The sequence below is a fragment of the Pezoporus wallicus genome, unplaced genomic scaffold (genome assembly GCF_028554395.1).
Source record: "Pezoporus wallicus isolate ANWC-B61680 ecotype Strahan unplaced genomic scaffold, APGP_CSIRO_Pwel_v1 contig_1876, whole genome shotgun sequence".
Lineage (NCBI taxonomy): Eukaryota > Metazoa > Chordata > Aves > Psittaciformes > Psittacidae > Pezoporus > Pezoporus wallicus.
This window is the reverse complement of record NW_026638337.1, coordinates 494,473-520,030: the sequence shown is the minus strand read 5'-3', so window position 1 is coordinate 520,030 and position 25,558 is coordinate 494,473. Positions and strand designations below refer to the sequence as shown.

Sequence of the window (25,558 nt, the reverse complement as noted above, 5' to 3'; positions counted from 1 at the left end):
AGCCTGCCCCGTCCCTACCATGGGAAAAGAGCATAGTCCCACCACTGAAAATCTATTTAATTGAGTCAATCAGAACACGTAAAGCTATTGCCAGAAAGACAGCTGAGGAGCATAGCACAGGCTCCTTGCCCATCCAACCTTACTGCTTTCAGAGAGGTCACAGGAAGGGGAGAAATCTGATGAAGAAAAAAGCTGCCACATCACAGCTCCATTAACAAATTTCTCCATAACATAAACAACATGTCTCCTTACTCTAAACAAGTGCAGTTTTACTCCCTAGACAGTATTCAATCAGTATTAGCATGCCAAAATGAGACAGCAGTTGGGATTTTTGAAAAGAAATGTAATCATCAGGGGTTTGGGAAGAGCTAGCACAACACCACATCTGGCAGGGGAGAGAAAAACAGTAACAGGATCTCACTAGGACCCCATCAAGAATTCCTGTTTTCCTTAAAACACTCTGTCGCTAAAATAAATCTCTGTTTTTCTTTCACACAGCCATAGTCACCTGCTTTTTATGGAAGATACAAGATCTTGAGGTGAGCCCCTCTATTTGCAATAGTAGCAGCCCCTCTATTTATAACCTATGCACATTTCTAAGATGTTTTCAATTAATTCTGCCTCCCTGACATGCAGAGATGCTGCTTAAATAGAAAATTGTGTTATCATACGTGTTTGAAGATTTCTAAAGCTTTTTTTTTTTTTTTTTGCATTTTCTACCCTACTGAGCTCCGAAATTAACAGTAAATTTTCACTCTTCCCTCTAGGAAGTCTGATTTAGTCAAAGATACAGTCTCAGGTGGTAACTACAGAATCAGCTATTTATTTAATTTAAATAAAACTATTCTTCCAGCATAAGTGAAGGGAAGAAATAATATGTCATGCCAAGATGCGTTTCTTCTACATCCATTCTTGGGGTTACTCTGTTCACGTTGAAGTGCACTGCTGATCTGTGTTAAATAAGCTGTAGTTGAAAAAACCAATTTGTGTTTCTTGGGTGTTGGGCAACTAATTTAACACTTGCTGGCACATAGACTAGAAATAGCAAAAGAGGATACAGTTTTACACTAATAACGTTTCTATGACAGTTAATTCAACAATAAGGAAACATCTGCCTTATCAAGAGTGATGAAGAGGAGCTGTGTTGCCTTTAACCCAAAGAAAGTGGGTCATGTTACGTGTCTTATCGTGTGATGACTTACCCGAGGGCTGATGCCTTAAACACAGGGCATGCTCTCACCCACTTGGCAGCACACCTTTGTCTCTCACCCACATACAGGAGGAAGCATTATCCATTTGTAATTAAAGACGAGCAAAAGACTTCTGGGCTGGACAGCTGTGTGTGTCACAGGATCCACCTCAGAGAGATGATCCTTGGGAAGTGCTCATTCTGTTGCTCCCCCATGGAAGTGGAGGGAAACTGCTTAGATGAGATATCTAACTTGCCCACAAAAGCAGAAATTATAGGTCCTACAGACTGAGCTTGTGTCTACATGAATTTGTACAAGCAGAACTCTTCCCCTGGGTAATTTTTGTATCTGTCAGAAACATGCACAAGTTGGTCACAACATTCTAATCCCAACATTAAAGATGGTTACTATGGTCAACAAAGTCAGCTGGAACAAAATATGTGCACCAAATACTTCCACATCCATGGATTCTGCAACTAAGGAATATCGTTTCAGATTTCATAGGCTTAATGTACAAATATAATATTAAAAAAAAAACAGAATATATAAATGAAATCAACTTCTTTTAAGACAAATGAAGAGTTAGATGTAACTTTCTGGAACTGAGATTATTAATGCTTCTCCAAAGAAGTTTTTTGAATAGATATCAATTGATTCAAATTCTACAATCTGAGGTAATTTCCTGTTAAAGAATTCTCAGTTGTATGAACCTGTATATTTCCACTGTGTTCAAGGATAGTGCTGTATCTACAGGTGCTATTTTTTTTTCAAATTCACCCTTGAAATTGGTAGACAACAACACTTCTTACAGAGATGTAGTTGAGGTCTAAGCAGAAATCAGGTAATTCTGTCCCTATCAAAGGTTATAAGTAACCAAACACACAAAAAAAATACAAGGATAAAAGGAAAAACTGTGCTTAAAAAGCACAAAGCAAAATAGGCTGACTACCCTCAAAATAAATTTATTAGGAAATAAACAGAAATGAGCGATCAGTCCAACCTGAAAGCAAAAGGCAAGTGCTTGTTTGGGATGACTGGCAAAGTTAGAAGTCCCTGGACACATTAGTCTTTGGCATTTCAGTTACGCAATCTAAAATGGGAAAGAGAAAACCCTTATAGTTTTTAACTATTTTCACTTCATTTATTTTAATTCATTTCAAATGAATACAAACACTGAAAGATTTAGGAGTCTGCAGCACCTTGGCTTCTCCGTTGTTTCATATCACCTGGTTCCCACTGTCTGCACCCCTCCTGGCCTGATCCCAGTTGCTCTGATCCTGAAAGAGTTTGGGTTGAACTCAGTCCTCACAGAAAAATGGTCATGAAAAGCCCTCAATTCCCATTCCTGCTCTGGGCCCAGGACATGCACACACTTTCCAGGAACTGCACAATCCAGTGGGTATTATTTTGTACTTGGTAAAATCAGCAGTCTTCACAGAAAATAGGATTTGAAATTACATTCGAGACATGGAATTCTTCCAAGTGTGTAGAAGATACAACAGCTACAATATCAGTTCTGATCCTTTTCACATCTCTGACATTATTTGATTAATTCTCTAAACTGACTTTATTACACCGCATATTAACAGGCAGAAGAAACACAGATGTGGAAGATTATGTTGCTCATTTTAGATTATCTTTGTCCTAAAGTGTTCTTCATGGCTGCAATATACCTACCAAACACAGTTTACTGCAATTATTTGCTTCAGCTTGTAAGAAGGGATATTCTAAGTAAAAATAAAATAGAAAAATGCCTCAGATTCACTCTTAATGCGGTTTTCTCTAGAACAGGGAAACCAGCCCCTTCTACATGCAATGTACATTCAGCACCTATTCATCTATTATTAATAATATTTTTAAAAATCACACTAGGAAGTCAAGGTAGCAAACTTACAACTCAGTGGCACAGAAAAGATTAGTGAGAGCTGCACAGATTACATTAGTCCTAAATTATACACAAACTCCGGCCTGGACCATCCTGGAGTACATCTATTTAATATCCCTCCAGAAAGAAGGACTCTTTTTGAACTTACGGTTGGTTGTCCTGCTTTGATCACTCTGAGCACTGTCATTTGACTGGTTGCTGGAGACAGAGGATACGCTTGAGCTCCTGACAAAACCAAATGTGGCCAATTTAGCTGCTGGTAACCGTGAATAACCTGGAGGACGAAGTCCAGGCTGGCAGGGCTTGGGGAGATTTGATTTTGCAGCACTTGGACATGAGCCTTTCTTAAGATCAACTGAAAGAAGGAAAAAGAAAGAAATTCTTATTAAATAAACTGAACTGGGATACACTGATCATTACCTGCACCACCCAACTACATAGTCAGTAAAAAGACTGAATTCAAGTTTCAACAGCTGCTCAAACTCCAGTGATGTCTTATTCTCACTCCACTAAAAAGAAGTTCTGTGTAAAAATTACAGGTCATAATAATTCTTAAAACACGAAATGCATCAAGGACCCATGAGGAATGACTCAAACTTCCAGCAAAGTAACATAGTTCAAGTCTGCTAAGATTTTTTTTTAATGTTATCTTCTTTTATGCTGTATCACTTTCTAATTTTACATTTGTTATATGGCAATTAAAAGAAACTCGTACACACCCTACTCATGGCCTCCAATTTTGGAAACTATTGTAGAATGCCTACAGTCCACTTCAAGGACACAGGAGTTCTTTGTATTCCATCAAAGAAAACACTTCTTTGAAGTTTTTCTTTTAAATTTCCCTAAAAGAAAATGCCTTTTTTCTTGCACCGAGCCTGGAAACAAGGACATGACTGGTAAAGTTGTACTTTTTTAATATACCAGCAGCCATTTCCACTGATGGACTTCTCGCCTATGTGAATGACACCAACCAAGTCCCGGACAACTGCCAATAGCAGGCTTATGACAGATGAAGCTAGACAACAGTAGTAGTTCAGCTACGATGTCTCTGTGGTAACTGCTAACTAGTCATCTTTCTCCAGTTTGTGTCCTAACTTGCATCCTTGCTGCTCTTGGCTAGTCGAAATTTTCTAGGCAAATCTAAACACAGGCTCATAAATGCTCCAAATTGTCTTCATGGATCAAAGGTCCATGAACACAGCAGGATTGTTTTCAAGAAATCAAAGATTAGAGTTTCCTTTTAATTGGAATGTCTGGATACCAAATGGATCTGAACCTCATGTGTACATAAAATTTCTGTCTAGGTTTGACAATGTCAGATTCCTGTTCCTTTTGGAATACCAAGAAGCAAAATCATATCTTTAAAACAAACAAACAAAGTTCTCCGAAAGCTGGTGCCAAAGTGTTTAATCAGTCATCAGGTTTGGTGGGTTAGGAAGCAAGCCTGCAATAAAATAATCAACATATTCTGCCAGAAAAAGCCACAAAGTCACCCTTTTTTCATTCTTTTTCAGTGAGTCCTATTTGTGCATTAGCGTGACATATACTTCAAAGGAAGAAGTGAACATTCATAATATAAAGCAAAACTGGGAATTAACTGCACAGTAAGAATGCAATCTTCATATTATTACAGTATTTAATTCTTTTGTAAACTATGTAGGTCACAGCCTTATTAATTTTAATGAAGCATTACACTTTGAGGAGACTTTATAGAAAACAAGACTAACTCCTTTAAGCAGAAAAATGTTATGGTGATTTTGAAAGACAGATGTGTACCTCATCACAATAATAATACTAAGTTTTGTTCAACAAAACCAAGCCTTTTTTCTTGAAATAGAAATATGTGAAACATCAGACTAAGAATTTTGTTATTCTGTAAAACACATTCCTTTAAAAGACCCCGATCCTGAATCTGCTTTTATTTGGATGATGTGCAGATGAGTTCAGAAATACCTGTAGGCTCCAGGTGCAGGTGAAGAGCAGTGCAGGCACATTAGCATGGAGAACAGGTAAGCAGTGATGTTTACCATCAGTTTACTGCTAGGCTTGGGCAGCACTGCTTTGACAGTGGTCTGTTACAGCTATTTATTTTAAGGCTATCTGCAAAGTACCACAAGCCAGACATCTACTCAATGCTGGGGACGTTCACACCACAACTAGATGATCCTACGGCAAGCCACTAAAGAGCCTGATCTCAATTCTACCAGCAGAGCTTGCAATTAGTGTGAATCATGTAATTGATTTTCATGCAGGAACAAGAAAAAGTGTCCAGTGAAAGGCTTTAAGAGTCCCAAACGATAAAAACGACATGCTAGTCATCTTCTAGACAGAACCTCTGTTTGAGAGGACTATTTCTGCATTGACAAGTGCTGCATGGCAGGACTCGGACTGTCTATGCCACTTCAACAGTATTTTGGATACCTTGCTTACCCAGCTGACTGTGCAGTCACACACTTGTTTGTGGCTGTGCATGGCCAAACATCATCTTTGTCAGATAACTATTGCGTACATAAGGGCAACTGCATGTGATAAAAGGCACACAACTTAGTCGCAGTATGCAAAATATTACAGGTGCTGTTTCAGTGACAGGACCAAGACCAGGTAGCCTCCAGATTTGAAGCACGGAAAAGTATCCATGCAAAGTGGCTGCAGGAACCTGCCCAGGTCAGTGGCAGCAGGGAGAAGGTATGGGATGGTCAGTTGCAGGTTTTATAGTTTCAAAAAAAAGTACCAACAGGCTTGCACTATGCAAGCTGAGAGCTGAGATTGCTTTTTCCTAATAGTCTCTGAAAACTGATGTGGAAAGAGAAATCTTTCAATTTTACAGCAAAAGCTATAAATATCACAAATTTCCTGCAGCAGAATAGGGGAAATTCCACAGGGTCAGGGGGAAGGGGAGGGGAAAAAGTGATTAGAAATGGTTTTATTTAAAAAGCACTTGAGATGTGCTTGCCCCAGGGCAGTGAGGTTCACCTGGGACTCCCATGTCTCCAGCTCAAGCACATGGATGCCCACACCTAGTTCCCAGGCTGCCAGTTCTCTGCACTGCCATAAAACTAACCACTACAGCTGTCACTGAAGAAGAATAATTTCCTTAAAACCAGAAGGATTCAGGTGACAAATTACCCAGCCATCTCTACCTATTCTTCAAGATCATTCTCCCAGACTGGGGCAGAGGATCCAGTGTTTTTTCTCACACTTCTCTGTCTGTTTCAGTTTATGACTTCAATTCAAATTCTCCCTGAACTAACAATATTTGGTATCTTGAACTCATCATCATCCTTAAATTATTTTTCATTTCTATTCTTTGTAATCCAGCTCTTCCGTACTATGAATGTCCTGGGGGCAGGACATTATCCTCATTAAGGATGCATTCAAATCCTTAAAACTAAGTAATTTTGTGTCTTCTTTCTCATTAAAATACATGAGACATCAGCCTATTGTACATATTTTCTAAGTATCATTGAGTTTTATGATGCACGTTCTTTCTTTGTTTCTGTTTCTTAGAAGTATAGAAGCACTCCTGCAAACAAGGTCTGGGAGTTCAAAACAAAAGTTATTTTAATGAGCACTTTTCATTTTAATAAAAATCTGCCAAAATAAGCTTTAAAAATTGGCAAAAATTCATTCCAGTTGTCTCACTGCCTGAAGCTAATTATAGAATTAAGTATTGTTGTCTGCATGGCACACAAGTAATTTTCTATGACACTTCAAGCTGTTTCCATCTAGGAACATTAAAACATTTTGAGGCAGGGACTGATTGACACAAGCCAGATGTGCCTGGGGATCCTTAAGGAAAGACTGAGCTAGACTTCTTATGCATCCCCACCACACATGAATCACTCTCCATGCACAAGTATAAGGAACTTTCATGTGACTTCTTTGTGAAATCTGAAATTGAAAGAAAAGTTTTACACAGATATGTTCTTTTGAAAAGAAGAGTAGCGGTTCAAGACTTCACTTGAGATTCAGGGATCCTTGTCAAGCCTTTGTGCTCTTGTGGTGGGTTGTTGGTTTGTTGTTTTTTGACAAGCACGTCTTTTAAAACTTTAATCATTAGGTGTCATTTTCTCTCAGAAAGCTCACTTTGTTTTATAGGATGTTCTGAACATCATTATTCTCATTTCATATTCGGGAATCTGGGGCAAAGGAGTTACCTGCAAGGTCACTGAATTAATCAGAAATAATACAAGCAGAGTTAAATTCCTGCACAGTTAATCCACCTCAGAGTTAACCCAGTCATTGATATCTTTGCAGATTAAAAACAAAAACAAGCAACCTATTCTGTTGCTACTGCCTTTGTGGTTTCCCTGTCATAGGCATAATGACTTCTGTCTGAACAAGAACTGAAGAAAGGGGCTTTAAAAACAGAGGCTTTAATGATTTACACTCAAAGAGCTATGAGCTGGTTGTGCCCAGCTGCTCTGAGGATCTCTCACCCAAATGTCAAGCCTGGGACAGTTCAATTACAAAGGAAAAACAGTTGTCCCTGCTGAACATCAATTAATTTCTGATCAGCCAGTACACCGTCTACTGTAGGAAGCGCTCATCTCCTCTTGATTCAGATTTAAAAGCCCCCAAAAGCTGCTCTGTGCCTTCCTAACTCCCAGATAATGAAAGGTTGTTCAGCAGGTTCTCACCGCCCCAAGAATTTGTCAGTTCACTTTTGTCCATGTTTGCTCAGAATGTGTCCTTGCTCACTTTGACATGCAGAGCAGCAGCATTCCACAGAAACTTCCAGCACAGGAATTGTCAGTGCCTGATCCACCCTTACTGCATTTTCTAGTGAAAGCCCAGAGCAGCAAGAACTCTTCTCTGTACACCAAAGCCATGGCTCATCTGCTCATCTGCTGCTAATCAGCTGCTCAGAAGGGCTGCAGGTGCCCAGCCAGCAGTGGTGCTTGGCTTTTGCCAGGGAGGAGGCAGCATATGAAGCATTTGCCTGCTGTTGCATCCAGCATTCTTATGACTGGCAATTTGGCACAACAGTTATATAGACAACCCTTGTGATATGATGCATTTTGGTTCTCTGAAGACACAGTAATTGGGGCGAACAGAGAGGTGGTATATGGCTAAGTCTTGATACAGTGGCAATGCCCTTAGCAAAACTCTCATAAAGAAGTGTGTCTCTCCCTTTGAGCACTTAATTTTTCTTTACAAAATACAGATTGTTGTCCGAAAGAAAGCAGAGAATGCCAAATGAAAACACTGCAGGATACAGAATATTTTCCCCTCTGAATTCTCCCCCTGTCACTATTTCTTTAAACAATTAAGAAGTTTGTCGGCTCAAATCCAAGTAATTGAGACTGAAAACCTATAAAATAAGCACACAGCTGGAGTAGCAGTAAGGCAGTATTTCAGGAAGTAACCTCAAAACCCCTTTTCTATTATCAAATCTCATTTACTAGTTCAAGTTATTAGGTATTCCTGAGAATAAATGTGAAAGCAAAGCTTTCCTACCAAGAGAAAGCTGTAGACATATTGTAGTATTCATGATGAAATACATTATACATATACAAAGACACAAATAAATGTATATATCTGTGTGTGCCTGTGTAATCAGGAACATAGCTGTCCTGATTTATATGTGAATTGTATCTTCAGTAAGAGCTGGCTTGCTTAGAAATTAAATGTACTGCTAGACCCTCAGGACTGGCAAATTTAATACACAAAGAGGTGATAAGGAAACATCATTTCATTAACTCACTCTTTGAGAAAAAATACCATAAATACTATTGAAAAATGGAGAATTAAGTGAAGTTTTAATTATGAAATCTCTGTAATACTTTTCAAAATCAGACATTAATTCCATCACAATAATCAGCTAATTAATGCAAATTCTAACACGCTTGCTCCAAGAAGTCTTTATAACCAAGAAAACACATTCATCATTTATATGTTATAGGCACAGTATCCTTCAATGCTTGTTTTGAATTAAAGATTTCCCATAGACGGAACCGAGCCAATTTACATAAAATAATCAAACTTTTGCAGACGCTGTTGCACCTTTAAATACATCATGATTCAATTACTTTCTATCTTACATACAGTGTAGAATGCTGTTTCATACAGGCAGACTGCTTGCCTGACCCGTATGAGGCAAAGCATCACCTAAGAAGCAGCACTGCTCAACAAGGAACTCACAGCAAAAGCCGGCACATGTGTACTGTGTCCTACAGATGGATTGCTGCTCTGGTCACATTTTAGGCATCACACTTGGATATAAGACTTGTGAGATCATTCATTATTATTTTACTTTCTAGTTGTGTCTTCAAACTAACGAAACCCTTAATGTACTTGTATCACTTGGAGTCCATCACGGCAGTTCAGGGATTTAATTATCAATTACTTTAGAGTCAGTTTTATGAGTATTAGTATTACACACAGGCCAAACCACTCAGCTTATCAGTGCTGTTTAAGCAGACTGCTACATTATGAATGGAATGGCAAAGGGGAATAAAATCCTCATTATGAGGCACTGCTTCTGTCCTCAATACTGTGCCATGGCGATTTCAGTTTAAAAGCCTTCCTGTGATACCTCACAGTTTGTCATGGGATGGCAACTGGCTAGATCCTTCTGCTCCCATTACCCCAGGGCAGGACTGAAATCACTAGGATTAGAAATTGGATTAAAAGCTCAGAAATAATCTGCAAGAGTTGCTGACTGCTGTCTTGAAGGCAGAACTGGTATTCTTGAGAGAAAAATACCCCCTAGACCTGAGCTGCTTTTGCTGCAGTCAGCCAAGATCTCACACCCCACAAGACCCCTGGGCAAGGGTCTTACCAGCTCCCCTGCCAGTAAGCATATGTTTATGCATTTCATTTGCTCATATTTATAAATATGATTATTAATCAAAACTGTGCTTAATCCTGTTTCTCAAATATTACATCAAAACCAATAATGCAGATTTAAGTTTAATACCACAGCTAACTGCAAGTTGAGGAAAAGTGGTTGAAAATGGTGTTGGGTACCTTAAAACAATTGGCTGATGGTGCCTGCCCTATCCCGAGCCCCTCCAGTGAGTCTCACACCAGCTCTGGCATGCCAGGTGTTGCTTTCCTATCCAGACCCCCCCAGCAATCAGGGACCCATCTCTGGTCTGTATTTGTGCACCAGCCTGGACACAGCCACAGGAACCAGTTCTCTGCTGCCCTTCCACTCCTATACTAGTCTTCTCCTGTTTGCTGTCACTCCAGTCTCTTTCATGAGCAATTTATTCTACTTAGATGGAATTATTAAAGATGAAAGGACTGGTGGGCTGACCTGTGAAGTTATATGATGCTAAGAGAAAGAATAAGTCATTTGAGGTATGCAAGGAAAAAGGCTTTGGACAAGGAAAAAGTTTATAAGCCGATCTTGAATGGATAATTGGGAAATAAAAGGCCAAAATTAAAAGAATGTAAAAAGTCTAATATAAGGTAACAGAAATGCATGAAAGACAATAAAAGAACTCAACAAAGAGCAGTGAGAAGTACTTTGCAATGGAATAAGATGTTGCAGATAAAATAAACATATCCTTCATCTCACAAAGGAATTGTAAGGTAATATGCCAGAAGTGAAAACTATGTGTCCTGGGATGGACAATGAAAAACTAGAGAAATTAACAACCTTTCCAGAACAAGTCTTGGGTAACCTAAAATCAATAAAAGCAGTCAGAGCCCAAAGACCAGATGAGACACACTTCGGGATCCTGAAAGAGATGGCAGACAGATTATTGGACTACCATGAGTTATCTTTGATAGCATAATTGAAACAGTGATGTATTAATAAAGAAACAAACAAAATAACAGTTGTAAGAAGGAAATTATGGAGATTTGTGAATTAAATTTTATCTGCAAAGCAGACAAGGTCCAAGAAATAATCAGTGACAAGATCAAAAAACCACAACTTTTGATCAATAGGAAAAGCTTTAGGAAATCAATTTTTGTGGAACAGGAATTGCTCTAACAACCACTGCAATTTCCTCATGTATACTTCTCATGCACTGACATTTTTAAAGGAAGCATTACTGGCAATAAATAGAACTGATAGGCGGATGTTTAGATTTTAGAATGTCACGTAATGTAGGAAGACAGTAAATTGATACAAGACAAGTTCCAATTTGGGTTAAAAATGGCTACAAAAAAAGTCACATGTGCAGTCCTTGGTGATGCAGGATTATATAAATAATGGATGGATGGATTATGAATAAATAAAAATCAAGGCAACATTCATTTCCAAGGATGAGAAAAGACAGTGGATTTGATAATATATCCTGTTCATATGTTCTTCTCATATCTATCTCCCAGACTGGCTCCTGTTACACAATGGCTTACCCTACCTAATGGCTTATCCTGAACTTGCAGCCTCTTGCAGTTTCATTTCAACAGAAAATCTGATCCAATTGCTCTCTGCACCTGCATTCCTGTGTTCAATGCTACTGAACTCAATTCACCGAACTGAATTGGTATTTACTACCCAGGGTGCAATCTTGGAGTGTCTCAGAAGTCACATACAGCTGAGCTTGGTCAGCATCAATATAGATAAACTCCAGATGCAGGTCAAATAGCGAAGGATAGTGTCAAGAGACACTGTGTTACAGACAAGCTTGATTTTCTAATAAACCCCAAATCCTGGCAACCTGTATTACTGACTGATGCTGTCCTCTCAGGTAAGTCAAGATGCTCTGGCCCATTTCCATTCTGATTTTCTCTAAATTTTTTCTGATGTTTAGTATGGAGAAATGGACACTGGGGAAAAAGAGTAATGGTTTTCAAATACCTACAAAGGGGAGAAGGCCCCATGTCCACTCCAGAGGAGTGTAAAGAGGAAGTAAATTGCAACAATGGGGATTAAGCAAAACAGTAGGGAAAACTTTTAAATTGAAAGCAGGCAATGCATTGGAACAGCTTGCTTTCAAAGGCTGCAGGATCTCATATTGAAGACTTTTATAAATAGAGTTTCATGAGCAGGTTAAATAAACATCAATCAGAAGGAATCCTGTGCTGGGCAAGAGGAGGGACCGTATAATCCCAAGTCATTATTTAACTTTATCCCTTATGACTCTTTTAAAAAATCTCTGCACACTTATAGTCCACAGCTGCTGTGTTTCACTTTGGCAGTGACTGATTTTCAGTTGCCTCTGAACTTGCTGCCATTTAAATGTACATTGTTAAAACCTCCAAGCTTTTCCAGGCTAACAAGGAATGCCTTGTAGAAGTAATTATCTCTGTCTTGTCTTGTGGCACCATACACTTCTCCTTCTGATTCTTCTCTTGCTTCCCCCCCGCCCCCCCCCCCAGTTCTGCCCAGGGTCATGCTGAGCTGGAGAGCAACTGGAAGGAAAAAGATATTGGAAATGCCTCCAAAGAGGTGTATACCAGGGCTTCAGAGAATCAGGATCTCTGCTGGCAATTCTGAACACTGACCAGGCTTTCAGAGCACAACATGGTGGGGAATGGCATATTCAGATGGCAGAAAATGTCTAATTAACTTCCACAGAGCAAAACAAAGATTTTTCAGGCATTGCAAAGAGGAGGAAGATAAAAAAAAGAGTACAATGAAAATTATTACTGAAATTGGTTCTTCTTTGGCAATGATCTGTTAAGCAATCTTTCTGCAAGTCCCAGACTCCCTAGTCAGCCTTGCTGCAGGATAAAAAGACACACCTCAACGACTGCTGTTGGAGCTTTGTCGTATCAGGTCAAGATGTCACTTACTTTGTGATATTTCTGTCTGAAAAAAAAACCCCGTATCTTATTGGTGGCTACAGTTAAAGGAAGGAAAGAAAGTTCATACTTTACCTGAAGCATCAGGATGATAGAGGCTGGGAGCACTCGTTATTTCTCCTTGCTGATGGAGACAGCTACCTGAGGATCTCTGACTTGCAATGAGAATCCTGCTCTTTGCAGATGGTAACCTGGACACTGCACCCAGTCCTAACTGTGGCTTGAGTATCATGGCAGATCGATAAAAACTTGGTGGGACCTCATAGTGTGTATATGGTGGAGGGCAAAATTCATCTTTTGCAGGCCTTTCCCCAACCTACAGAAAAATCATTAACACAGATATTTATGCAAGAAATCAATAAATCCAGAAAATACGGAGCTGAAAGTTGCTTATAAAGGCTAATTTTCCCTCCTTGTGAATCTGGGCTTCAGAGCACTGCAGACTGATCATCACTTTCAAAAAGTGATGGTGTTACCATATGAATCACTCTCCAAAAATACATACACACACACATTAGTCTCAATACAGAACTAAACCCAAATAAAGAATTGATGTCTTCCCCAAAAGAAAACAGACAAATGGAAGATCTTGAATTAGTGAAAATAAAGTTACTGTTAAGTCCTGAAAGGTGATATTATTTATAGAGGTAGGCACATCAAGAGAGTGTGTAAGTGAAATTTTTGTTAGAAGTTACTTAAAACACTCTGAGATACAATTTTGTGGAAACTCGCTTTTAATTTAGTTAAAAATAAAGCTGAAGGTATTTTGAGTTCATTTAATGAAAGAAATGGTATTGTCAAATCGTTTGTGTGAGAAAAAAGCCCCCGCTACATGTTCTTAATTCAAAATGTTCACTGTAATCTGTGCTCCTAAAGGTCCTGAAAAGAGACCTGGTTCTGGAAGTGGGCATGTTTTACATTTGAATATTCCAAATCAGAGGTATAAAACCCAGCTGTCCGTTTGAATTGGAGAAAAAAAGCAAATTTGCAGATGTGAAATATTTTGTGTTTATCACACATAGATGCTGCCTTGCTAAAATGAGAGACAAATCTCTCAGTATACTAACAGGTGCATACTGTGAGGACAGAAGTTAAGTACCAAGCTGAAAAATATCTCCATCAAACTGGCTGTTACCAGAGGATTTGTAGTCAGGGAATGACATGGCTCCCCAGTTCAGGCCTTGCATCTTTCTATACTCAAGCTGGGCTCTGATGCCCACCTCACTGTTCTGCTTCATGATTTAGGAGAAGGGTGCACAGCAATGTCAGTATTTTCATCTCTCTCACCTGCAAAGAACTGTTTACATTTCTGGGTAGAGCCCAGCTTCATCGTTGTCTAATAAAGAGCAATACCAACATATTGTGGACAAGACCCATGGATATTTTTTCAGTGCATCTGATTTAGGCCACAGGAAAAAAAAAAAAAAACAAAACCAAAACAGCTTAGGAAATGGGAAATCTGAAATAAATTTGTTTTAAAGTTAATCAAAAAGTGCCATAGGCTATCTAGGAAGACATATAACTGAAAATTAATTAATTGTGTTGTAAGTTATGAAGCATATAATATGCCAGATCAATTTCTATTTACCAATTATAAGCATTTAGAATATGTCCTTAAATACTGGCTATAAAAGCTTTGATCCTTGTTGCTTCAAGAGCTTTAATCCTGATTTAGCAAATCTTCAATATGGTAAAAGAAAGAGGATTGGTCTTAAACTATTAAATATAGAATCTTTGAGGCTTTTGCACAGGCATTAAGAGGGCAGATTGATCAAATACTGATTATTATGTTTTCACTCTGTATTTTCCTTTTGCTTGCAGTTCTATTTCCTGCCATTAGATCTTCCTGTTTCCTCTTTTGTTGTATTTCTACGACATATTTCTACAAGTTAGGATGCATTTTTTTTACTGTATAGATGATTCTCTAGGCTTGGATTGTAGGACATACTTAGCTTTTTATTTTCAACTTCTAGATATGACACTGTTTTACTGGATAAGATTCAGTTGTCTTTTTATTTATTTTATCTTTTCTAAAGTTATTTTTTCTATTTGTATTTTTTTTTCTTTATTTCAGCCAGATTCCCCTATACACTTCGGATCATTTCACATTTAACTGGCAGTGAACACAACAATGCTAAGTACTTCAGTATAAAGAATAGGGAAAATCTTTAATAGAGAAACCATGCCTTTTTGATAAGCTGGGTCAACTTATCCAAGCCTTTAGTCACCTCACTTTTTTCCTTTATTGACAGCATGCTAGGAGTAACACAGAAGGTCAACAAACATGCACACAAAAGGAATCACTCAATCACAAGCATAAAATGTATTCTCAAGCTGGGAGAACCAAGAAGGATTTAGAATAGAATCATTTAGGTTGGAAGATCATCAAGTCCAACTGTAATTTACCTAAATATCCCTCAAGAAATAAATGCTTTTTTTAGAAAAAAATCCTGCTTCGGGGGGGACATAAACATGTTACAAAGACAATATTTTTTTCTTTTCTATTTAACAGTGAATTTATGAAGTGTAAAATTCAACTGGTCTCAATAGAGTTGGATGCATTTGTTGATTATAAGGCCATTTTAAGGCTTTTTAGAAAGATATGGATTAATATGAGACCTGTTAACATCCTGTACTAGATTTTTTTTGTGAGGAAATTTAAATAAAAGGTCTGTTGCATCCTGTCAACTAAGAAGCAGCTCAGCTCAGAGTTTTACTGTGTGTCACTGTCTGTTCATTCCTGCTTTCTCCATTTAATGAATTTGTTAGACTGCAGCAAATGCTTGGAGCATACAGGAATTTCCACAGGCTGGTTAATCCCTAGCAGAGCTGGCAGCACAGCCAACAGGTAAGGATACCCAACACTTTCCTTAATGTTACTTTGTTTAAACAGCATCAAACATTAGTGCCTTAAGCAAGAATCATCTTGTCAAGCAGCTGCTTGAGGCAGCTATCTGAGGAAAGAGTTGGCAACATTGGTTCAGGCCGTTCGGATAATGAGATTTGGTGAGGAATTGCTGGTTTGACTATAAAACAATTCCCCTTATCCCCCTTTTCCCTACAGGCCTTTTGTTTCAACAGGCTTTAATCCATGCTTTCCAGTGCAGACAGATGGGCAGCAGACACAAGGAGGTGGTTGAACAGGGCAGGCACAGACCTGGGGAGGCAGGTAGAAGAGCTGGTGATCAGCAGATCTGTTGATAGACTCCCCACCAGAACCAGGGCTCTTGGCAATGGCCCTAAAGTAGTGACCAAAGTGAACCAATGGCTACTCTCTGACAAGGCATGAGCCATATCCATAAGGGTAAACTCTCACCCTGCAGCCTAGGCTATGTTCCTGTCATTTAGCTATCTGAAGGGTCTGATTGACAGCAGGTATTTACACTCCCTATCATACTTATGTAAAGAGCTATAAAATAATACTTAAAGATCTCCAAAGCCCAAACTGGATGTGTGAAATAGGGCAATTTTTTTCTCTTATAAAGACAGTAGCCATCCTTCTCCACCATCTCCCTCTTTCCAAAGCTTCCAAGTCTTCTACTCTGTCCCTTCAAAAGGGTGATTTTGATCTATGTCAATACATCCTAATTGATTATTTTTGATTACACATCAGGCACCTGCCATGAACCTGTACTGTGCACAGCTGCGTTTCTAAGCATATGACCACTTCCGTAGATCAATCATTTTCTTTTCTTTTGATCCATGCTTGAGCCACATCAGCTCCCTTTGCATTTCTGTAACTAGCAGGAGGGTAAGGTAATTGCTTTCAGGGTGGCAGCCCAAAGGAGGAAATATCACCTTATGCTATCAGCTCCTGACACCTGCGCTAATGCAAAGTCATAACACAAACTGCAGTTTGATTGAGTTTTCCTTCCCAGCCTTTTCTCCAGGCAATACAGCTTCTCTGAAGTAGCAGCTTCTTGGTTTCAAACCTTCCCTTGTTGGAATACCCACCCAAAGTCATATTTCTTAGAGAAGTGGGGGTAAAAGGAGGATTATTGAGCAGATTCTCCTATAAACCATGCTGGGGCACATGAAAAACAATGAGGTGGTTGGTGACCGACAACTTGGCTTCACTAAGGGCAAATCATGGCTGACCAATTTGGTGGCCTTCTATGATGGGGCTACAAAACTGACGGATAGGGGTAAAGTAGTTGATCTCATCTAACTAGACCTCTGCAAAGCATTTGATACTGTCCTGCACGACATCCTTGTATATAAACTGGACAGACATCAAACTTGTTTGGCGAACTACCCAGAGGATAAAGAACTGGCTGGATAAGGGTAAACTCTCACCAGCAAAAGAGTTGTGCTCAATGGCTCAATGTCTGGCTGGAGACCAGTAGCGAGTAGAATCCCTCAGGGATCGGTGTTGGGACCGATCTTGTTCAACATCTTTGTCGCTGACATGGACAGTGGGATTGAGTGCACCCTCAGCAAGTTTGCAATGACACCAAGCTGTGTGGTTCGGTTGATACACTGGAGGGAAGGAATGCCATCCAGAGGGACCTCGACACGCTTGTGAGGTGGGCTGATGCCAACCTCATGAAGTTTAACCATGGCAAGTGCAAGGTCCTACACCTGGGTCAAAGCAATTCCAGGCACAGCTACAGGTTGGGCAGAGAAGAGATTCAGAGCAGCCCCGTGGAGAAGGACTTGGGGGTGTTGATTGATGAGAAAATGAACATGAGCTGGCTGCAGTGCACACCCGCAGTCCAGAAACCAGTCTTGTCCTGAGCCACATCAGAAGAGTATGACCAGCAGTCGAAGGAGGTGATCCTGCCCCTCTACTCTGCTCTCCTGAGACCTCACTTGGAGTATTGTGTGCAGTTCTGGTGTCCTCAACATAAAAAGGACATGGAACTGTTGGAACAAGTCCAGAGGAGGACCACAAGGATGATCAGGGGACTGGAGCACCTCCCGTATGAAGGCAGGCTGAGGAAGTTGGGGCTGTTCAGCCTGGAGAAGAGAAGGCTGCGTGGAGACCTCATAGCAGCCTTCTAGTATCTGAAGGGGGCCTATAGGGATGCTGGGGAGGGACTCTTCATCAGGGACTGTAGCGATAGGACAAGGGGTAACGGGTTCAAAATTAAATAGAAGTTCAGGATGGATATAAGGGTATATATACTGTGAGGGTGGTGAGGCACTGGAATGGGTTGCCCAGGGAAGCTGTGAATTTTCCATCCCTGACAGTGTTCAAGGGCAGGCTGGACAGAGCCTTGGGTGAGATGGTTTAGTGTGAGGTGTCCCTGCCCATGGCAGGGAGGGCTGGAACTGGATGATCTTAAGGTCCTTTCCAACCCAAACTATACTGTGATTCTACGACTCTATGGAAATGGTTTTGGATCTTCTCCAGCCTATAAGTGCCCTCCTTCTAACCTTAGTCTAGAGTAAATCATGCTTCAGATTTGCCACAACCTGTCTCCTTCTGATTATCTGAACCCGAACTGTATGAGACGTAGATACCTATGGTCTTTAGAGGATCATGTCAAACATGGTGAAACAGCTACACATTCTGGGTTATTTTTGCTTTAATTTCCATTGCCATACATTAAAGAGTAATAACCTATCAATCTTCCCTCAGCTTAGAAGACAACTGTAAAGATATACTACTAATGGCTGGCATACACAAGTTTACGACTTGCATAACTCTAACTCCAGACACAAAATATCAGGGTTAATGCTGGAAACTGAAGTTAGAGGGGAAAGGACAGCGAGGACTGTCCTTTTGGTGTTTGCAGTGAGATGCCGCTGTATGAAACCCTATAATCCATGACCATTTCAGTAAGTTCCTGTTAACATAAGGCCAATCTACACACACACAATATTTTAATTTGGGTGTTTGCCAACTTTTGATTGTTGACTTATCAAATTTGTTATTTCAATGTTATTTCTTGGATAAATAACTGTATGTAGAATGAGGCAGGCATTAAAATACCTTCAATAACACCACGAGACACACAGCAAAAAAAACATAGTAATTCTTTTTTTAAGACTTTTTAATCTTTTCCTGCATGAACAATACGATCTAACAAGAGCTCTGATAGTCCCTGGCTTTCAATACAGGAGGGAATTAGTTTATACCTCTAGTGCTCTGTCTGCAAAAACCTGCCAACTTTCCCATTAAGGAGCAAAAGTCTCTGTGGGCAAATTACATTAATTTCCCAAAGCTATTCTATGAGGGGAGGAAGGGCATAATCCATTTATGCATAAATTCAAACAGCATGCCTTTTCTTTTCTAGACATCCCTGTTTATACTACCAGCAGGTGACCAGTTTGCTGGAAAACACTGGAGGAATGCAGTGACACCTTCCAGTCACAGATCAGATATCACAACATCATCAGTGCCAGAAATGGCTAAGTAAATTTATTTCTAATGATCACACATTGCATTGATTTAGAATTTCTTTCTTATTTGAGATATGAGAACTAACTTCTGACAGCAACAAGTAAGGAAATTACCACCACCTGGCATACAGAAGAGGCTCTCAAAGCTGCCTCCTTACCTCCTGCAGAAACTTCTCGCTCATCGGACTGAAGTGATGGCCTGGGGGCCTAATTCCTGACACCACCAATCCAGAACTGAAAAGTCTTGGCTTCTGGAGGTCAGGTTTAAATTTATCATACAGGATGCTGGCAGACTTTGTCTCCCCTCCATTGGATGCCTTCTGCTCTGTAGAGATGGGCATGCCACACGCAGGGCTACCAAAGGGCAGTCCTGCTGGTGCAAACAAAGGGTCAAGCTGCTCTATTGAACGAGGGTTTCTCCTAATGTATGTGATGATTTTAGGTCTCACAGGTTTGGGCCTGGGTATGGCAGGTTTTATCTCAATGCTTTCTTCCAGCTTTTCACTGCAGTCACTGTCCGCATCTGTCTTATCTGCAAGGGAGCCCTTGGAGTGGACCAGGATAGGTTTTGGGATGGCGCTGCTGCAAGCAGTCTTGATAGGCACTTTAGGGGATATGCTTAACAACTGTGTACTGTCAATGGGAGGTAGGACTGAGGAGGGTGACAGTTTGTCAACATGAAGTGCATAAAGGTCCTTCAAATTACTGTTTGATGGCATGGGCTGACTATTAACATCCAGCGCTGCCACTCGGTGCACAGGAGTTGGGACACATAAAAAGGCATCATCCTTTCCTGAAACATTACAGCTCTCTGGTGCTTCCTCTGGAGGACGTTTCTGTGCATTAGCTGTCTTTTTACTTGGAACTGGAAAGTTCAATGTTTCCACGTCACTGTCATGGTTGTCAGGTTGCTGGTGTGACACTGTCTCTGCACTACGTGCTCTGCGCTGATATGAGAGATTAGAAGCAGGCAGAGCAGCATCCTCAGTGCTTTCTTTGACTAGTGACAGTTTGTTCTCATCAACTTTCGAGGCTTTGCTGTCAGGTAGATTAGTATTATGTGTAAGAGATATTTGTTCACCAACTCTTTCAGTGCAACCTGCATCAGCTTCATGTAAATTTTCATTTTTTCTAGGTGTCAATTTGCCACTGGATTTACTATTGCAGGTGAGTGAGAATATTTTTTCCACTTCTTTGTCAGGATTTTCCTCACCATCCTGACTAGTTGCCCTGTTGTCACCATCATTGCTTCCTCTCCCTTCCCCACCAATGTTGACATCACTAAACAATTTGTCGTCGGGACTTGATAATGGATCCTCTACTTTATTACAGGTCTCTTGAAAATGGGATGCTTGAAATTTTGAAGCGTAAGACCCAGAGCATTTCTCTTCCTCCACTGATGTATTTTCGCCTTTTTGACATCCCAGGAACTCTACCAGCATAATTCTCTCAATCTTTTGTTGACATGTATTTTTATATTGCAGAGATGGTGCAGTCTTAAGCTCCATCTTTTTACTTTTATCACCCTGACTTAATTGTGCTTCTGATTTACTAGTAATTTCATTGGGCTTCACATCTGAATGTTGAGAATGAGAAGTATGCAGTGTGCTTTCAACGTTAACATTTGGTACATTTTCCGGTTTACTTAGTTTCTTGTTCCCTGAGGTAGATGGTTTGGAATAAAATACGATATTCTCCTCTGAGGTATTGTCAAGTGGATGAAACACCATCCCAACAAAATGACCTGTGGATGTTTTTTGTGATTTCTCTGTATTTCCTGTCAAATGGTGTGACGTGTCGATGGAGTCCAGTGATGCAGAAAGCAGGCGTTTACTCGACACACGGCCAACACAGTCTTTTGCGAATGCTTCAGACTGAGGAGAGAATTTATTTGGTCTTCCTAAAGAAAGCCTTTTTATTCTCTCCACCTCCACAGTCCTAGACATTTTACCCTTAGAAAAGTTCTGGGTGAGGTCAACATCACCTTTGGATATAACTTCTAGGTTGGCATCATTTGTGTTACTTTTTAAATTGGACAGACTTTGTCCTCGGCTAATCCTAGTATGCCTTGCTATGTCCTTAGCTTCTCTGGTCCTAAAGTCTTTCCCCATTTCCTTGCTTGTGGTGGAGGGCAGCTTACTTTCCTGTACAGCGGTGTGACAGGTTTGAGAGTCTTTGAAGGTCAGAAGTTTATTCTGCTCTGTATTCAGATGAGTAACTTTCTCTGATCCTCCAGACTGTATATTCCCACTCTCATCCATCAAATCGCATTTTGTGACAGCTCCTTCAGGGGTTCTAACTTTTGTCACAATTTGATTGGCATTGGTATCCCCCACACTCACTATGCTTTCATTATTATTTTTCATTTCACTGCGGTTGTCCTGAAGCTGAGCATAACATGACTTGTTTGGGATTAACGGAGCACTCATTTTGAAGCTTCAAGTGACTGCTACTTTAGCAGTCCTAATCAATAAGTAAGCTTTTTTTTTCCTTATCAGGTTAACTGTTATGCATGCTTTGGTTATACATTTAAATTATAAACTGATCAGTAGAAAACTCCTTGGCAGTCTCTTGTCAGAGTCACATTTTTGTGCCGCTCAGTTGTCTTTGATGCAGCTTCTGGACCTATGATGTGCAGTAGAGAGTTCAACGAAAGCGAAATAGATCTGTCAAGTTCCCTCTGAATGGGAGCCAGTTAATCCAGCCAACCTATGAGAAAAAAACCCAATGTTACACTGATGTCAGGAATCATGCTAGCTAAATCACAGTTAAAATCAACAGCACTCCCAAGTACATCCCCAAGATAGATCATTTTCAAATACTTTAGATTCTGTTTCAATCACAGCTTTGCTCCCAGCAAAAATTGTCATTGTAGCACAGAACTCTGACTTGAGAAGTCACACAGTTAAAACTAGTAAATGGTTGCTGCTTAGAAGAGTAGTTGATACTGCTTTTAAACCACATAGATTTACAATTGGGAACAGGCATAAGTAGCTAGGGTAGGGTGGGACGCAACATTGAGTGGTGTAACTGTAGAGACAAGTCCACTGTATAGACAAGACCAACTGTATAGACAAGTCATAAGCAATAAAATTCCAGCTCCATTAGGGGGTTTTTAAGGCTTTCTCTCCTTGCCTTGTACAAACCACAGACATACTTGTGCTGACACCCCATCACCTTTGACATTTCTTTGCCAGACCTATAGATGCCAAGAAAGCAAAAACTATGGCTGGAGGCCTGCAAAGGAAAACTGTTTTTCTGAGAGAGCTGCACATGTTCAAATATAGAGGATTACACACTGGACCCAATACAGTACAGCTCCTTTTGGCTCCTTCCCACCTATGGCTCTGAAAGGCCAGATTTTGTCCTCTCTTGCTTCCAACAAAGGGAATTGTCCACCTATGCCATGCCTAAATTCACTCTCTGAGATATTTCTTGTACAATGCTCCCACCTGTGCTGGGTTTCTAATCAGGGGCTCACAGGGGCACTAATTTAAGTCCTGATTGAGTCTACTGCTCAGTCTACAGCATCTGGGTGCAAGTCTGGACCCATGTTTCTAACACCCCTTATGAGCAGGTTCTCCCATCCCTTGCATTCAGTTCAGCTCTGCTCACACCTGGCTCTCAGCTCAAACCAGTTTCTTTATATGGCACACACACATGTTGGTTGAGTCTGGATTCAGGCTCCTGGCATAGTTTTCAGCTCTTCAGCAAACAATAACTAATTAAATTAATTTATGAAACAGAACAAAGTATTTAGAATTTCACTTCAACACTACAGAATTGTGCTATTATAGATAGAGTTTGCAAAACATTATAAAACAAGACCTTTTAACTATTTCTCTATTCTGTCCTTATTGCCAGAGAAAAAAAAGAGCTGAATACTTATTAAATATATACATTAAAAAGGTTTTTGGTTCATTTCTTATTGCTCCTTTCTCTTGTGTCTTCCCCCCAAAAACAAAATATTACGAGATTTTACATAGTCAACCTGAGAGCTGAACTCTACTTTTTGCTGAATATCTAAGTGCTATGGCAATATATATAAATAAATTGATAAATGACAATGGTCATGTACATTAAACCGTAAGTACCATGTCAGGCTGATGTATTTCAAATGTACAAGTAGACCAATAGATTAATTTGCCACTTATTTTCTCCTCTACATCTCTCACCTGGGTCTAGAGCAAAGTTAATTAAGGCATTTAAGGTTATGAACATGATGCTAAGAGGTTGCTGGTTTCTCTTCTTTACACTGACTGCCCCTAATATGATTAATAGTAATGCAAATGAGGATAGTTTTGAAGAAAAAAAAAAAACATTGTGGAAATACCCGTATCCTTTGAAAGCATCTTCATACACACTGTGTTGAGACAGACCATGCTTGTATGCTTCGGGGACCAGACCACATAATTTGGTTTAATGTTGCTGGTACAAGCTGATCAACATGAGAGTCAGGAAAGATCTGTCCCCTTTCAAGAACAGGGCACTGCACAACCTCAGGACACTGCCAGTTGATATTATCCTCTTCAAGCAGCCAATGCTGGCCAGAGACATAGACTTCAAATGCGTGATTATGACAATAAAATACTATCTAGGTATCTAGGTAGAGATTATTCTCAGACAGTGTTAGCATTGCTCCTGTGCTTTCTCCAGAGTCAGTGAGAAGGGATGGTCACATTGGAGAGGTGGTTCATCTTGTGCTAACAACTTTCAGGGTGGATCCTATGCACCTGACCTTCCAAGTTCATCTCTTCCGGTGACATGGAGTCTCAGATTAAGGATCTCATGGACTTGAACAATTGGTTACATCCTTACAAATAACATTCATACAATTACCAAAAGATTTTTTTTTTTCCACAGTGTTTAACTCTGTAATCTGTTTTACAATTGTCTTTACAATAAGCACACAGAATAATGATTCCATGTTTGAAATAATACAAGACTCCATTCTGCCATAAAACAGACAGCACAGGACTCCTGCTAAATTAGTGCAAAAATAAAATCAAACATGTCTGTCAATTAATACCTTATTAACCCTCTTTTCCCTGGTAAGGAATACAAGCTTTTGGGTTTGGTTCAATCAATATGATAAAGACATACTGTAATAGGCACATTTGGGAGTAAGATGCATGGTTTTGTGTTACATTTGGTACCTTAGAAGATTTGATCAGTCTTCTATTTAAATAGCTTCTATTTAAGAAGCTTTGGCTTGGATTTTCTGCAGGAGAGTTTATTTCATGTGTCGCTGTCCAGGCTCAACTTCACTATGCTCTTTGGAGTCAGTGAGATGAAAAGACACAGCTGTGCTTGGGTTCTGCTGGCTCTTCTCCTCTTCTCTATTTTTTTATTACTCATCTCACTTACTGATGTTGGCTGACATACACACATCTAAAGTCACTCCCTGATGTGCAGGAATGCTCTGAGGTGAGAGAAGTATGAACCTCCCTAACTCTCCAGATGCCCTCTTCAGTGCAGGACCTGGGGGTAAGAGAAGACTTGATCCCAGCATTGCAACGCCTCATCACTTAGCAACAATTCACTGGAGACCCTGCAGAAGAAATATGACTGCAAGTCTTAATGATTGAACTTGGTGTATGTACCAAGTTACCTTGATGTGGGTAAATATTTCTTCATACTTTGTAGTGTAAAAGTGCTCCCTCTGAACTGCTGAGAGTGGAAAATGAGGTCATAGCTCTCCATGTCCCAGCATCTTGGCAGGATGTAATAACTGTATTCATGAAAAAACATTGTAAAGTGACATGAACATCCTAGACAGTAGAATAAAATTATATCTACCAGGCTGTGGTTAGCTATGATCCCACAGGGAGAAGAAAAGTTCAAGGAGCCAGAAACATAACTAAATACTTTTAACTTTAGTAGTATCAGTTTCTGTCTCCTAAGAGCCTTTCTCCTCAACCTGAACCCATTTAATGATGATCTAGGAAAGCAGTCTACAAGAGTTTCTTCCCATCTGCTATTGCAGTTCCTCCACTACACTCTGGTCTATCCTAAGATGCATTTGACCAGCAGATCCTTACCTGGAGACACCAGGGAGAAGGTGAAGTTGAACTGGACGATTTCTGCTGCAAAGCACACAGCACAGACTGCATCAGCAGAGCTCAAGTTTGTAAAACATAGCTGGCTGGGAAAAGAAAGCAACAGCCTGCTTCTAAATAGTAATGGCAGCTTTTCTTGGTTAAACAAGCAGTGTAAAGTACTGCTATCTTCAGTAGTCACCAAATAAAAAAAATAGTAAAGCATTACCATGTTATTGGCTGACCTATTTGCTTTCAATTTGCTATAAAAATGGAACAGTAATAATCATGAGAAATGCAAAGGAATTATCAAAGCACATGGAAAAATAAAACTGGAAATAAAGAAATAAAATCTGAAATGTGTTGAGAAGTTTGGCTCCTGTATAAAC

General features: G+C 39.9%; 1 protein-coding gene across 1 annotated transcript in view; it reads right to left on the bottom strand.

The window, feature by feature from the left end:
- The window catches only part of MTUS2 (microtubule associated scaffold protein 2), a 169,697-nt gene extending 148,015 nt beyond the window's left edge, over nt 1-21,682 (bottom strand). The window contains exons 1-3 of the mRNA XM_057410384.1: nt 19,290-21,682; nt 12,859-13,099; nt 3,224-3,430 (exon numbers count right to left, since the gene is read on the bottom strand). Of these exons, the coding sequence (XP_057266367.1) occupies nt 3,224-3,430; nt 12,859-13,099; nt 19,290-21,560 (2,719 nt within the window). The 5' untranslated portion in view covers nt 21,561-21,682. The remainder of the gene's footprint in view (nt 1-3,223; nt 3,431-12,858; nt 13,100-19,289) is intronic.
- Nucleotides 21,683-25,558: the final 3,876 nt, after the last annotated feature.